The 15386-nt window shown below is 42.7% G+C and overlaps 1 protein-coding gene across 5 annotated transcripts in view; it reads right to left on the bottom strand.

Annotated features, from left to right (window-relative positions):
* The window catches only part of LOC121188026 (spermatogenesis-associated protein 13-like), a 38022-nt gene extending 32294 nt beyond the window's left edge, over positions 1-5728 (bottom strand). For 4 of the 5 annotated variants that reach the window (XM_041047511.1, XM_041047513.1, XM_041047512.1 and 1 more), the window contains exons 1-4: positions 5451-5728; positions 2541-4220; positions 1027-1365; positions 48-174 (exon numbers count right to left, since the gene is read on the bottom strand). In XM_041047511.1, coding sequence (XP_040903445.1) covers positions 48-174; positions 1027-1365; positions 2541-4148 — 2074 coding nt within the window. In that variant the 5' untranslated portion in view covers positions 4149-4220; positions 5451-5728. The remainder of the gene's footprint in view (positions 1-47; positions 175-1026; positions 1366-2540; positions 4221-5450) is intronic. The other variant, XM_041047516.1, reaches the window with a different exon arrangement.
* Between the last annotated feature and the right edge of the window lie 9658 nt (positions 5729-15386).

The following is a 15386-nucleotide window of genomic DNA, read 5'->3' as shown; positions in this document are numbered from 1 at the left end:
ACAACTCTGCATATTGATTTAAAATTTTGAAAAATATGCAATGGTACCTGACTGAGGCAGGAGCAGCGCCAAGGCAGTGAGAGTGCTGGGGGGAAGTGGCAATGAACGGCACCGCTGGAGAGATGCCCTGACTGGGGGCTCTAATGGTGACACACCCGGGGGGCGAGACAAGGCCTGGAGGGTACTGAGTAGTTAGGGCATCTCCTGTATTCTATACCAAGTTACTTCAACGCACACACAGGTGAATGCATGCACTCCCCTGCCCTTCACGTTTAAAAAAAATCTTCCTCACTGCTTTGTCCCCCTTTTTTTTTTTGCAGTGAATTAAAGTATTTCACATCCAGCAAGTCTATTCTGGTGCATTGGTCGGTGTGCATGCCCTGCAGCAAACCATGAGAGACTATACATCATGCCAACCAGGCAGTCTCTCAGGTTAAAATGAACTGACTCTGAGTTAGGGCAATGAGAGGTAGAGCTTATGGGAGCGATGAGGCAGAAAATTGGCCACAGAGAAAGACTGAGAGTGAGGGAGAGAGAAAGAGAAAGAGAAGCCACACATAAAGAAAGGAAAAGAAAGAAAGGGTGAGAGAGAGGGGAGAAGAATAAGAGAGGGAGAAGGGGAGGTGAGCAGAGGGAAAAGCAGGATCCAGAAATAAAGGCCTCTATAAATGGGGCAGAGCATGCATGCATTGTTGCAGCTAACAGTGAGCAGTGTATAAATACTGGGTTAGTACCGGGCTGCCCTTCAAAGTCCGTAGTGTGTGTTTGATTCATTATGGGCCTGGGTTATATTTATCAGTGAGTTGGTGGAGACTGCTAGTAAGACTCTGTCCTCCTACTTTCATTCTTTCAACATCAGGGAGTGATACATCAATATGTCTAATGGATATACATACATTTACCCAGTATTAATGTGAATTTGGATATTTATGGGACTGCTTACTTGTCATTTGTATGTCAATATTTACATGTTTACTTTCAGTGAACGTATGCATGAGTGCCTGTGTTTGTTATTTGGCATCTTACTCTGTGGTGCATCTCCGTGGACTGCGGCTCCCTAGTAACACTGGTCTCTATGACAGAGCAAGGCCTGGAGCGAGCAGCCATCCGTCGCTGCCCCGGAGAATGTTGCATGGTGGGAGCAGGCCTGCGTCTCCGCCTACATAGTGAACCAACCTCACTATAATGGCTGAAGAGGTCTCGGTCGGGGTTGGGCCTCCACAGGTCCAGGACAGCTGAGGCCGGGCGAGGACGAAGGCGCAGGGACTTGTGATGTACAGAGGTCTTCTCTGTGCTAGAGTGGGGCATGGCTGAGCCCGGCTGTCTTACACTGCAGCCTGTCTGGCTGGCAATCTGCTCACACAGCTGTGATTGGCACAGATACTCAGCAGTTTGGCCCAGATAAAGGTGCAACAATGCATTTAGTGTGTAGGGAATTGGGAAGAAATGTCTCTATAGATTAAACAAAATTTATCTCATATTTCATTTAGAAAGAAATGAATTCAAGACATGATCTAGCCATGAGCTCGTCCTTAATTGCAAAGCATCAGTGCTGAGACTGCCCCTTTATGGCAGTTAAACTTCAGAGAAGAAAAAAAAAAAATCAACAGACTGGTGGATTTAATTTGTAAACAGTTGGTGATAATGGAAGAGGATTTTCCTGGTGCCATCACTTCTCTTAAATTATTGTCTAACTGCACATTAGCGCCCTTCCCAAAACACAGATCCACACAGCTTGCATAATAAACCCCTGTGAAAGTGTGCTGAGTATTGAGATGTCATATCTCGTTTTGTCATTAGGAGTTAGGACTAACATGTCCTGACTCGTTGGTGTGACTAGGAGGAAGATGACTAATGCCTCCACTGGAGAGAGAAAGGAAGGGTGCCGTCATGAAGTGCAGACGTCACAGAGCTCTAGGGCTACCGCAAATCACACACGGTCAGCTCTATGGGAAACAGGGTTTCCCTGCATGCTACACGAGGCTGGCTAAGCAGGAAAGGACAAACTCCTCTTGTATAATATTGTCCACCATTGTAATTACGGACTATTTCCGCTTCTCTCCAACAGATGGGGCAAAAGGACAACTGTAGAGTAGGTGCCCAATTCATGTCCTCACAGGCTGGCGTCTTGAATGTTTTTGTTTCTCCCTGGCAGTTAATGAACCACACCTATGACTTATATCACGAAGAAACGAGAAACAGCTCTGGTACCATTTACATAGTAGTTAGCTGTTGATGATTTTAAGAAGCAAAGGAATGACCATGGTTAAAACAGTTATATAAATGATATTTTGAGCATTTATGTAGTAATTATATGATGCATGCCTCTGGCAATGTTAATGATGTGGAAAAAAAGGCCTGCAATGGAATGTGGTTATGGCATAAAATGTGAGGCAAATTATACATGAAAATGTAGCTTTCTTACAAGACACACAAGAGTAGTTTAGAAACACAAATTACTGACTTCTTTACCAATTGCATGTATTAAAATTCAGTGGCTGGTAATGAATGCAGCTCATTTTCTATTTAAAGTCACATACCTTAAATATTTCCTCTGTGGAATCTGATGCCGGTACGCTATTGGTTGTGCTCTCTTTATCACCTTGTTGCGATTGGACGCTCTCTTCCTGTATCTGGTGGGAGTCAGGTGGAGCATCCCTGGAATCCTGCTCATTTCCTGTCTGTCCCTCTACCTTTTCCTCACGACAGAGACAGTGTAATGGATCCCCTTTAACCTCTGCTTTGGTTTTAGTCTCAGTGTTTGGACCAGTCTGGTGGATATGATTCGCTACTGTGGCTGTGGACCTGTGGTTTGTCTCTCTGTCTGTATGTTTGTCTGTACCCTCAGTGCTCTGAAGGCCATTAACAGCTCGAGATCCTGGACATGCCCTGAAGGCTTTCAGGACCACTGTAGGGGACCGTCCACTTGTCACAGGTGCTGGAGCCTCGCTGTCCAAGCTACTGGAGTGTAAGGGTTTAGTGTTCACTGGTGATGATGGAATAGGCTGGGATATTGGAAATCCTTCACTGTGAAGTGTCAGGGACACACTGTGAATGTTGTCCACTGTACGCTGTGGGGCCCGTGGGGTGCTCATCGGAGTCCTTTCTCCCTCTGGAGGGGAGAAGGACCGTGTTGTTGTCCGCCATTTTCTGGCTGTCTCTGCTACACTGTTGAAAAACTTGAACAGACCACCAAAGTGCCCCTTGGTGTCAGGGTGTTTCGGGGGCGCAGGCTGGAAGTCTCTGACACTCTCAAAGTCTACAGAGCCATAGTCTGAGTCGATGGTTTTGTCCAGAGAGTGAAGCTCAGAGTCAAAGCTCCTCTCTGCGTAAACAGGATTGGCCTTCCCCAAAAGAGAAATCCTCCTCAGGTAACTCCATACATCTTTGTGCCTCCTTCCTCTCCCCTGGTGGGTGCTCGAGCTACTTTTAATGCTGGGCTCCTCGTAGCCTGCAGCTGTTTTGTTACAGTTGGTTGAATTGTTGTGGCTTCTTTTTGTGTAGGAAACTCTTTCAGACGGTTTACAACCATTCTGAGTAACAGCCTCTCCCGTTGCAGCGGGCTGACAGCCGTCTATAGGAGCTGAGAGGTCAATATCTTCGAACGAGCAGTCAAATTCTGCTGTACAGCCAGCATACGAGTGCCTCTTGCCACGATGTCGAAGTGTGCCCCTGCTGGACTGCTGCGGAGTGCCAATGTCATGGCAGAAAGACTCCTCATCCACAAATGAGCTGCTGAACTTTGTGGTGGACAACTTGCCTGTCCTCCCTCTAAACACAGAGGGGGATTTAAGCTTCTTGAAGGAGCGAACTTTGTCAGCAAATGAGAGTTTAGGGATGGAAGCCTCCCCAGGCAGGATCATGGAGTGGGGTCTCCTCTCCAGCTCTGACACAGCTCTCTTTCGGTTCAAGATCTTCCAGATGCCCCCTGTGGCACGGGGCCTCCGGTTGACCTCCTGTCTGTCCTTGACAGGAGACTGAGAAGAGGCAGCCTGGGTCTCTCCCTGCCCCTCTGCAGGCCTTGGCCCAGTCTCCTGAATATAAACACTGCTGGTCTCATTCTCCACATCCAGAGAAACATTAAACACTCGGTTGACAAACCCATTAGGGTTGTTGGTCTCAGGGGCAGGGCTGTCTGTCTGTTCCATCCTCTCTCATTCTACAGTGTCAGCTATCAGCTCCAATGGACATCATGTCTCAGGCCTCTCTCTCTCAAACACCTGGAGGAACAGAACCACATTTTTAATCAGGAGTTTGACATTAAGTTGACTGTCTTGTCTTTTCACATCATGCCTATTGTGTCTGAACTTGCCTGAATGACTGTAGATGTATGCCATAAATGCAAAGTACATCCTAATAAACATTCTCAGCTACATTTTTATCTGCACGGGAGGGCAAATGTTTGAGAATAATAGATGTGTAGAGTTACTTAAACACAAAAACACAGTGAGAGTATCTGAGGTCTCATTGTATGACTCTTAGAGAGGGCTTTTTGTACCATGAGTCAACAGTCACAAACACCCAACACCCTCCCGCCCTCCATATTTGGTCCATGTTATCCAAAGCAATTATTTGAGACACAGTCCCCATCCACCATTTAAACCAGGAGGCTGTGTTGTCATGGAAACACTCACTACGGAGATGTCTGGTTATTTCAGGCCTGCTCCGGCTGTGACATCATCAGAGCTCAGATAAGCTCCCTCTGAGGGAGAGGATGCTGGGCAAGTGCTTCACTGCTACATGTTAATTACCCCCATTTCATAATCCCTTTAATGTATGGAAGCATCTTGTGTAATTGGGGCCCCCAGCACACATCTTTGTTGGTACATGAGATCATCACGGAGGATGTGTTTCAATTAAGCTGGCCTTTTCGCAGAATGTCACAATTTAATGTAAATGCGTTTTAACTGATAAGCTGTTTAACAATGCTACTAAAAGGCAACAAGGATAGTACACCCCCCAATATATTACCAAATATATTTTAGTAAATCTAAAATGTGACTCCCCTTTAACCATACTATTAGCTACTCCGGATAACATCAATGTGATTTTTAATATCTGCTCTAAAGCCTGTTTGGTAGGCTGTTTCCATCTAAAAACTGACAGTTCAAAGCAAAGTTAGACAGGTGACAGGTGAGTAACTTCAGTTTGAGCTGGGCGTCCGAAACGTGTGTTTTAAAAAAAAAATGGCGTCAATAAAACTAACGTAAACACCGCAGCAGGTAGCAAAAAAGTCGGTTTAATCAAATTCATATTTATGAAATAGTTCTGTAACTTAGTTTGGCTTCTTGAAATGACAGTGAAATGATGAAAATGACAGTATGAGCCGAAAAATTACGATCCGTAAAAGTTCAACTTTCAAATTCAACAACTTCGGAAACTTGTTTTTCAACATGTACCCGCAAAAAATGAACTATCGCTCCTGTTAGGACTAAATGTTGACAACTTACCCTCAGGAAACTGGTCCCGTTTAAAAGCGCATCGCCGCCCTGAACAGTCAACACAAACACCTCCTTTAACCCGAAGACTTCACGATCAACGTATCCAGCGTTACTTTACGGGCTTAACTTATATCCATGAGTAAGGCTGAAGTTATGTTGCGGACAGCGACTCCCTTGTAGATCACATGAGTTTGGTTTTCGCCTCTAAACTTGCTCAGCGATCATAAAACTGAGAGAAACTCCCCGAGTTAGCGACAGACCGGTGAACTCTTGCCCTGTGAGCTCCTGCAGACGCCGACACTCTGATTTGTGATAAAGCTCTCACGCAGACAGAGGAGCACACACACCCACACCCACACCCACACACACACAAAGACATCAACACACACTCATACACACACATTCCTACACACTCAGAAACAAGTTTTGAGCAAGGTTTGGCTTTACATATTAGCTATATACAGTAACTTAATCCTATTTTAATAATTTATTTCTTTGACATTAAAACTATTTTCCATAGACATTAAAGCATGTTTTCGATGTATGAGTAAAGTTTTTTTTCCCCATCATGTTTGCTGGATGGATTTATAAGGAAGCACTTCTAATTTCTAAAGGAACATCAGTGAAAACAAGTGATTGACTGAACTCTGGTCTCAGTAGCTGATCCTCCTTTGGGATTTGCGTTGAATGTGAAAATCCTTCTATTGAAATGACACAATGGGGAGAGGGAGCACAGGGTTGGGGGGGCGGGGGGTGACTGAAGGAATTCACAAAAACTAAACAGCTACAGAACTCAGTCCATAGCGTTGAAAGAGGAGATGGTGGAAGAAGGGGCCTAAATTTAAACATTTCCTCCTTTGTCCTGTTTTGGGCCCATTGTCATCTCATGGCGTTCTCTCTTCTGCACAGGAAGGAGTGGATCTGACATCAACGCTCTCCGGCTGACAATGCCAGGAAGTCTGTCTGACTGTATGTAAATATCTCTATGTGTCCACGCTTCCCTTGCTTGCCCGTGGAGCCCCTCTCCTCTCCCTGGCCCTCGCCGTGGAGCGGCTTTAAGCACTTGAGGGTGCAGTAGAAGTAGCAGCAACATGGTGATTTACATGCTGCACTTCCCCCATAACTCATCCACAACTGTCACTGCGAATTACAGCAGCCTCATCTTCAAATGACCTCTCCTCTGATGGAGCATCTTTATCACATGGGTTCATACACAGACCTAATAGGCTTTTTTTTTTGTTTGTTTCTTTGTTTTGTTATATCCATACATTAACCCATATTTGTCAGTTTCAGGTTATGGTGTTTTGCCATTTCTCGTTTGTTATGTCATTTTTCACCATAGTTTTGTGTTGACTTGCTGTTTGTTACTCTCCCTCACTTCCATTCCCTCATTTCTTCCCTCCCTCCCCTTACTCACTCCACTTCCTCAGAACCCCAAGCCGCCTTCCTGCCGTCCTCTCCCGTCACAAAAGACATCCTGGCTCAAACAGGCCAAATGCTTCAGCTCAGATCTGGTTTATTCAGACATGAAACTAACCTCTTATCTTCAGAGAATAAATTCACCCGAAACAGCGTTTTGTATGAAGTGACAGAAAGCATGAGAGGAAAAGAGAAAGAGAGAGATGAATGGAGGGAGACAGATTAGAGATTGATAGACTCTCAACCAGCTGGGCCTGCATCTGACATGATAAGTTTTTGTTGATGTTGGGCGAGCTGCGTACATTACAGCGAGTTTACTTTGTTGCCTATTTACTACGAGTGTTGAACACTCGCGAACAGAGCTCTTTGAAATGATGTCACTGGCTTCTCGTTTTCAGAACAATTGACCGCTTCCTCCCCTTCCTATGACACGGTCCCTGCTGGTGGGTTTGGTGGAGATTACTGGAGACAAACACTCACTGAGTTTAGGCCCAGCTGTAATTATTTCACCAGTCTTTGTCAAAGCAGCTGAGTGAAAACAGGCTGCTGTGAAAAAGCTGGCCAGACGGGGAGGGAGGGAAGGGGGGAGGGGGGAGGGCGGGGGGCAGATATGTTGTGATATCAAATGAAAGGCTTACTAAAGCCTGGGAACTGGATTCGGGAGGTATAACTTCTGTTAGAACAGCTGGGATTTCAGTCAAATTTTGTTTTCAGTGCAGGTGTTTTAGAAGATTGTGGCCAAAACACTGCGTAGCTGCTGTGTAATGTTGCTACCGAGGGAGCTGCTGATGTGGCTGTGAGCATGTACACACTATAGCTCCTTATTGGCATCAATGGCACGTTAAAATGCTCAGACACACTGTCACACACACACACAGATTAACATTTTTGCCCACTTTTGGTATTAAACATGCCCAGGTAGTAGTTGCCTGCAGTGGTAGAGGAGAGTTTGAATTACACTGACATTCCTGACATTCCCTCAGCACTGACCTGCATACTTCCCTGGCCTGGCTACACATGGCATTATCCCTGAAACACACACACACACACACACACACACACGTTCGAGCTCATCCTGCCGGTCCACAGTCACTTTGATCTTAACGGCAATCAGTTTGGGAAAATCAATCAGTTTAGGCAGTGTCACAGAGTCACACAACATGGACACACACATAGATGTGTACCAGCTCACACGGCACACACATGGACAGCCGGAGTGCTAACATGTGGAAAGATGTGAATGTTGCTGGTGATGGGAAGGTTTCACTAAACAGCACACGCAGCAGCCATCTGAGAGACAGCAAGAGGGAGAAAGAGAGAAAGAGAGGGACAGGACGGAGGGAGTGTGTGTTTATGTGTGTGTGTGCCGGGAGCTTTCAGCTGGGGACTTTCAGCCATTATCAGGATGAATCTGAAAACAGGAAGGCGAGTTCCAATAAACAAGACGAGCGGAAGACAACCACAGTTCTACTTCCTGTTTTAGAGCAAGGGAGGAAACAGCAGATTTTTTAGGAATTCAAATCAGAAGCAACACTCCGGAAAGACCATCTTTATAACACATAAAATGCTCCAGCTTTGACAAATTTATTAGCCTTTATGACCCCGTTCTTTTATAGTTTCTGTTACACTACTTACTTTTTGTCAAATCTATTTTTACAGGTGGTTTTACTTAATTTTTTTTGTTTTGTTTTGAGCGAATGTTGCTGTCAAAAGTGTGATCAGGCAGATGTTTATCCCATTTCTGTGTCTGTGTGATTGTTTATCTGGCTCTGTATCTTGCTATAGAGGCTTTGGGCTGAGCTGGACTTGGCTGTGTTTGTGGGTCAGCAGCAGTGAGAGAAAAGCAGCCTGGCGCACAGAACACCATTTCCGTTCATCTGGGTGCTTCCAGCTTCTTCGCAGAGAAAAGTTTCTGATTGGGGAAGCCCAGGGGGATGGGGCGATAAAGGGTGGGACTGTCGTCAGCTGAGGAGGGATATTTAACTGAGAGGAACAAAAGGAGATAAAACTTTGCAAATCATCCTGTGTCTTCACAGCACATTGTGTCTAATGCTGAGTGGAGTAAAGGGTTGATATCTAAGGTGAGATAGAACATAATTACGAGTGTGACGGATAGTAAACTGGCATTCCCCTCACTGATTTGTCATTGAGATGGTTCTTTTAGACTTGTCTGTTTTATCTCCTTGATGAATGTTGACCTCTGACCACATTATTGTCTCTGGTCAGTGTCCTGTGTGCTGCTCAGGCTGTGAAAATAGTGGTTTAGGCAATCCTGTTTTTGATGGAGAACAAGCAATTGCCACATTATTAGGCCCATCAGTTATAACTGGATTTAATCCATCCCTCTCTCCCTCTCTATCTCTCTGACCTCTCTACAGCTCCTTTATCATGTCCTAGTTAGAGGCTGAGGGATCTGCATGGCAAGTGTGCAGCTCTCCTCCCATTACTTTGCTGCACATCCTCTGTCTTATCACCAAGAGAGGGGGCAAAAGAGGGAGTCAAGCTGTCCTTTTGTGTGTTTACATTGTGCTTTAATACTTTAAACAAACATAAACAAAGCATTGTCAACTTATTCATTCTCTCATAATCCCAAGATTATTGTTTCTCCAGAACAACGACTACTACCACTACTTAAGCCTGTCTACATCTTATAATAGAAAAATTCTAATGTTAGTTACCATGAAATGTTATCACCATGTGTTTTTTAAATAATAACACCATACAAAGTAATGTGACACTTCATCGTTCATTGCTCTGAATAAAAGAGCCCACTTGAGTATAGGACATTTTAAACCATTGAAATAGTTACACACTGGGTATAAGGTTAGGCATTTAGCAGAGCGCCATGTGTATAAATGCTTAAATATCCATTTAGCCTTTAAGTTTTCGAGCATGCTAGAGATGATTATAGGTATAATACTGTACTGTAGCCATAGTGAGACTTCATGGATAAGACTCTATGGATCAGCCTTTGTGTTGGTTGTTTTCTGGTGCAATAAAACCAAACCAAGCCAAGTGTGCACCCCTCCCCACCATCTAGGCAACCGTTCCTCCTTCAAACACACACATGCTCACGCTCAGATGTCTCTGTTAGGGTGATGTAACTGCATGTAGAGGCTGTTACACATGCCAAATATCCAAAAAGCAGAAATAAACTCAGGTGAAGAGAGAAACCTAGCAGAGCCAAGTGAAACTGTTCTCTTCACTTATTGTTCAACAGGGTGTGAATGGCTATATTTGTTATTTTTGATGCATGTCTTCAAATACAAAATACACTGATCAATTTCTGCAGACAAGGCTGCCTCTCACTGAAGCATGTGCTCACTGTGTCTGTAAATACTTTTAGTTGATGTGAAACTTTCCGGGTAATGTATTTAACACAACAATCTGCAGTTGAGGATCTCTGCCACATGATGGCACTCTAGCTCTTTCAGTGGCTGTAATTGCATCTTGCACGCGGAATAGTGAATTACAAGACAATCCTTTACTATTAAAAATCAGATATAGCGTACATTTGAGAATATTGTCTATTTCAGGAGTAATAACGTGCAGGCAAATCCAGGTTTCAGGGGAATCAAACTGATATAGTGAAACCCGAGGAATTGATCCAAAATGATGAACTGAAATTGATCAAATTTGCTATGAGGATTTTAATTAACTAGTAGAGTTGTGAGGTTTAGTTCACTCTCTCACTGAATAATTTGTTATTATTAGATGGGTTGGATGAGAAACTGCTACCAAACATGATAAAGGGGTGTGACTGTGCTCTGCTATGGTCTGCACCTGAATTTAGACTGTGTATTAATGACAGAGGTACCCTAAGGCTTCAGGCTCACCTCTTTGCGGTGAACGTGTAGTTACATGTCCAGTAATTCCATAGGAACAGCGAGCCATATGTGCTACCGGGAATCTTCTCCACTGGGACTCAGCCTTTAGCCGTGTGTCAATCAATGGATCATGGTCATACCACTGAATCTGTGACCACAGATACATTTTTTGAGAAAATGTGCCTTGGGCTGAAAAGTAATTTGGTGTGAAAGTAAAGAATTATACCTGGGAGATGTGGCTAGCATTAAAGGTAGATGTGATTAAAGCTACAGGCATCGATTGGATCTCTGTTACAAGGTACCAAGCCTCAGGACGTTCTGCAGAATAGCGGAATCACTCTATTCAATTTTATGATTTTCCACTGTGACACTGTGAGATGATTTCATTTGCTTTACACATTTGCAAAGAGGCTCAGTCAAAAAAAGTAAAAAAAAAAACGAAAAAAAAAAAACATGATCCCATACTTTTGCTGGCCAAATTCCATACAATCTGAGGATGCCTAATTGATACAAGTTAGGTAATGGCTTGGTTTAAATTAAAAGATACAAGTCAAGTGGAACTTTCTCATTTATTATTCAGTGAAGCACATCGTCCTTGCTTAAAGGCTTTAAAAGGCAAGATAAGAGGCTTTTTAATCTGTATATGGGAGACATACATCTGTCTCAGCACTCAATTCCAGTCAGTCAAGAAGAGGTGAAATCAGCAGAGACAGCAGAGCCTCTGTTCTTGTGTTTTCACGTGTCCCGTATGTGTTTTTCTATCTTACCTGGGTGCACATTCATTTATTTATGCGTGCTTATTGCACTTACAGAGTATGTGAGGGAAGAGAGGTATTGTGGTTATTAGGGGGAAAACTGTTGAAGAGGTTAGAGCCCAGCACTCCAAGCTGAGGCCACTTTCGCTTTCATGTTAGCAGCTGTCCAAGTCCAAAATGGCCAATTACCATCATTTCTCTGCTGGTGGTGGTAATGTTAGTGAGACAGTCAGAGAGAGAGAGCGAGAGAGAGCGAGAGAGAGAGAGAGAGAGAGAGAGAGAGAGAGAGAGAGAGAGAGAGAGAGAGAGAGAGAGAGAGGCTGAGGGAACCAAGAGCAGATGAGGTAGAGGCATCTGAGATAAGCCAGGAAATAAAACCATATTTCCACAGCATGGAAATCAGACAACATCCACCATAACAGAAGGTGAATCCATCATCTGCAAAGGAAATAGATTCAATTAGATGGGTCCCTCTGGTGTGTGAATATACACAGAGATTGTTTTTATGGTAATGATTGTAATTGCAATGTCTCTGCGTCCCTTTCACATTGATTATGCAGTGTAAATAAGCAGAGAAACACATTGTGACAATATATACAATGTATATATAAATAAAGACAAACCCACAAAAACACATATATGTATATATATATATAAGAAAAAAGGAAGAAGAAGAAGCAAGTAAAAAGAAAGACAGAAAAATGATTGTGTGGTATCTGCATATTCAAGCCTGTAAGCATGGATGTGTTATTATTGAGAGGGAGATGAAGCCTGAGTTTCCCCCAGAGACTCCTCCACTGATCTGTTTTTCAGTGTCTCAGTCTGATCTTTGCCAGGAGGTAAATGCTGTTAGAGCTTGAAAGATTGCATGCACATTATTTCTTATGGGAAATATATGATATTCACTTACAAACACCATGATGTTTTTATCACGCTTTCTCACAGTCTAAAAAGCTAATCAATTCGAGCCAATCAAAGTCACGTACCATAAATGCTTAAAAAGTAAATATGACTGGATTAGTTTCAACTCTTTCCATTTTGATAATCCCTCGGGGAACATGATGCTTTACAAGGGACAACCAGTGCAGCTCATAATTTCACAGAGACAACAAACGTCTTCAACTACAGGCAAGGTCTAAGTGAAAGAGATGACATTACTCAGTTAGGTTAGATGAAGGATTGCCTCGTGCCTTTTCATCAGGATTGATAATGCAGCACACAGTATTACATGTGAGTGGCTTTGGTTGCTACTGAACAGGAATATAGAGTCTGTTTTCTGACCTTTCACTGGGCCGGCTAGACCTCACCAACAGATTGACATCAATATCAGGCGGTCTTGTCTGACAGAAAAGAAAAAAAAAGAGAAACACACCATTTTGGTGACAGAGTATGATTGGGGAGTTAAAGCGAACAGTGGCAGAGGGGTTTAAAAACACCTGTACGGGAGACTGATGATACCGAGCTAGAGGGAAAAGGCTTTGCAGAGTCGAATGATAATATTACAGAAAAAAAACGCACAAAAAAAACCAGAAAGCCGAAACCAGATGAAATATGTCTTTTTTTTTGCTAGTGATTTCAGAAGCCAGAAGTTGAAAGACACTGATCATCCTCTGTGGTCCAGCTTCAAGCTGCGGCCCTGTTAATTCTCATTTTAGCTCCTTGCACGATAAGTTATCAAGCACTTCTCATGCTGAGTTTATTTTCATTTGATTAATTCTAATTCGGCTTTGCCCAGTCTGTGATGATAACAATGAGGGTTGCATGTCTCAGTGCCTCCATCTGTCCTACTAGAACATGTCTGGGAACACAACATCACCAGAACACCAGAACGGTTAATCTGCCTTATTTACTTCTCCCAATATGGCTGCTTTGTCACACACATCATTTGTCCTCCAGGATAAATATTTCCCTAGCGTCCATGCACACTAAATGTTGATTTATCCTCAGCCTGTTAAACTGGCCAATCTGCATATGGCGTGTTTGTGTTTTGTCAGGATGCATCCACTGTGACAATATATACTATAATTATCATCTAAGTGTGACAGCAGAGCTGGAGTCCATTCATTGGTCTGCAGAGACCTGTGTGTGTGTGTGTGTGTGTGTGTGTGTGTGTGAACTGAGTTGTCATTTTGTCCTGTGTATTGAAAATGTCTCGTCTGACAAAAGGCTGATTTAATAGGAGAACAATTTAATGTAGTCTGATTTCATTGTAATGAACAAGATCTCGACTCATTTTACTCTTCTCAAAGGGAGAGAAATAAGGGGAGAGTCAGAGGGAGAAAAAAATAAGAAAGAGATGACGATCTGATTCGTCGTCTAACTATTTATGCTGCTGAAACAAAGAGAATTTGGAGCAGGCCATTTAACTTAATGCTCTCCCTTCTTTGCTAATGGCCTGAAGATAATTAGTATTACTAATCAAAACACTTGTGTCTCCTCTTCCCTGGTGTGTCATCTTCCCCCAGGGCCACTGTAAACTGTCTATTGCTATGAAGGGCACTCAATTGTTCCTTTTATGTTTCCATTGGATATACATGAGTACAAACTAATGTATTTCCCATCTGCACTGTTTACTGTTGAAGCATTAATGTCTTCAGTTTGTCGTTTTTGTTTGAGTCACCAAACCCTTAAATCACCATCGTATTTTCCTGATTTGGATTCAAACATATCAACCAATCTTAAAACTGGTTAGCAAATTGGATAGAATCACGTATCTAACATTAGCAGGAGAGGGAGTGATTGAAGTAATTGATTTGTTGTCACCGGCTCAATAATTCAGTTCAGTGCTGAAACAAACAGTAAGTTAATTAGTTGATTAACTGATTTACAGAGAATTAATCCATTATTTTGTTAATTGCTCATAATTTTAAAAAAAAGGTAAAAATACCAGTGATTTGTTTGCTTGCCTCTATAACAGGAAACAGAGGAAATTAAAGTCCATGACCATCCATAACCAATGGTCTAAACCCCAAAGATAATCACTTTATGATATAAAACAGAGAAAATCAGCAGATCATCAGATTTAAGTGGCTGAAACCAGAGGATGCTCCTTGATGAATCAGAATCAGAAAAACCTTAATGATCCCTGCAGGAAAATTGCTTTGATACAATTGCTCGACACTGGGTTAGGAAAGAGGAAGTAAATAAGTAAAAAAGTAAAAACTACTATAAAATATTACTAATAAAATATTACACAGTAAGTGAATAGAAAATCTAGGAAAAATAAAAGGTAAGTAAAAGTTTAAAAAAAGGTAATGTGCATTGTAGAATCACAATTTGGACAAAACTGTAAAAATAGGAACAGAGATTAACAATAATATGTCAGTAAATTAATCATAATGTGCAAAGGTAAACTGAATGAAAAGTGGGATGTGGGTAAACAGTAAGCTAACAGTAGTTTAACAGCAGAGCTGAGCAGAAAGAGGAGGAATTGTGTAACAGGAAGGAATGACCTCCTGCGGAGTTCAGTGGAGCACTTAGTCATTCAGAGTCTCTGGCTGAACACGCTCCTCTGGCACCGTGTAGGAGGCTGGGAGACGTTGTCAATGATGGAGAGGAGTTTTGACAACATCCTCCTCTCCGTGACTACATGCAGAGGGTCCAGCTCCACCCCCAGGACTGAGACAGCCTTCTGAAACAGTTTGTTGAATCTGTTGGTGTCGGCCACCCTCAGGCTTCTGCCCTAGCAGACCACAGCATAGAAAATGGGGCTGACCAGTACAGAATCATAAAATATCTGACTTAAATGATTCATGGATTATCCAAATTTCTGGACAAAGACTTTCTGTGAACTGATTTACCAAAATTGAGTATTTATAACTGTTATTCACACCAAAGTACATGTACCAAAGTAGATGCTTTGAAGACATCAGTATGGGTTTTGGGGGCTCTGTAACTTTTAAATGACATTTTATAGGTTGAACAAATTATAACTATTCAGGAAA

Source organism: Toxotes jaculatrix, chromosome 10 (genome assembly GCF_017976425.1).
Source record: "Toxotes jaculatrix isolate fToxJac2 chromosome 10, fToxJac2.pri, whole genome shotgun sequence".
Classification (NCBI taxonomy): Eukaryota; Metazoa; Chordata; class Actinopteri; family Toxotidae; genus Toxotes; species Toxotes jaculatrix.
Note: the sequence above shows the minus strand (reverse complement) of the source record. Positions and strands in the feature narration are given on the sequence as shown.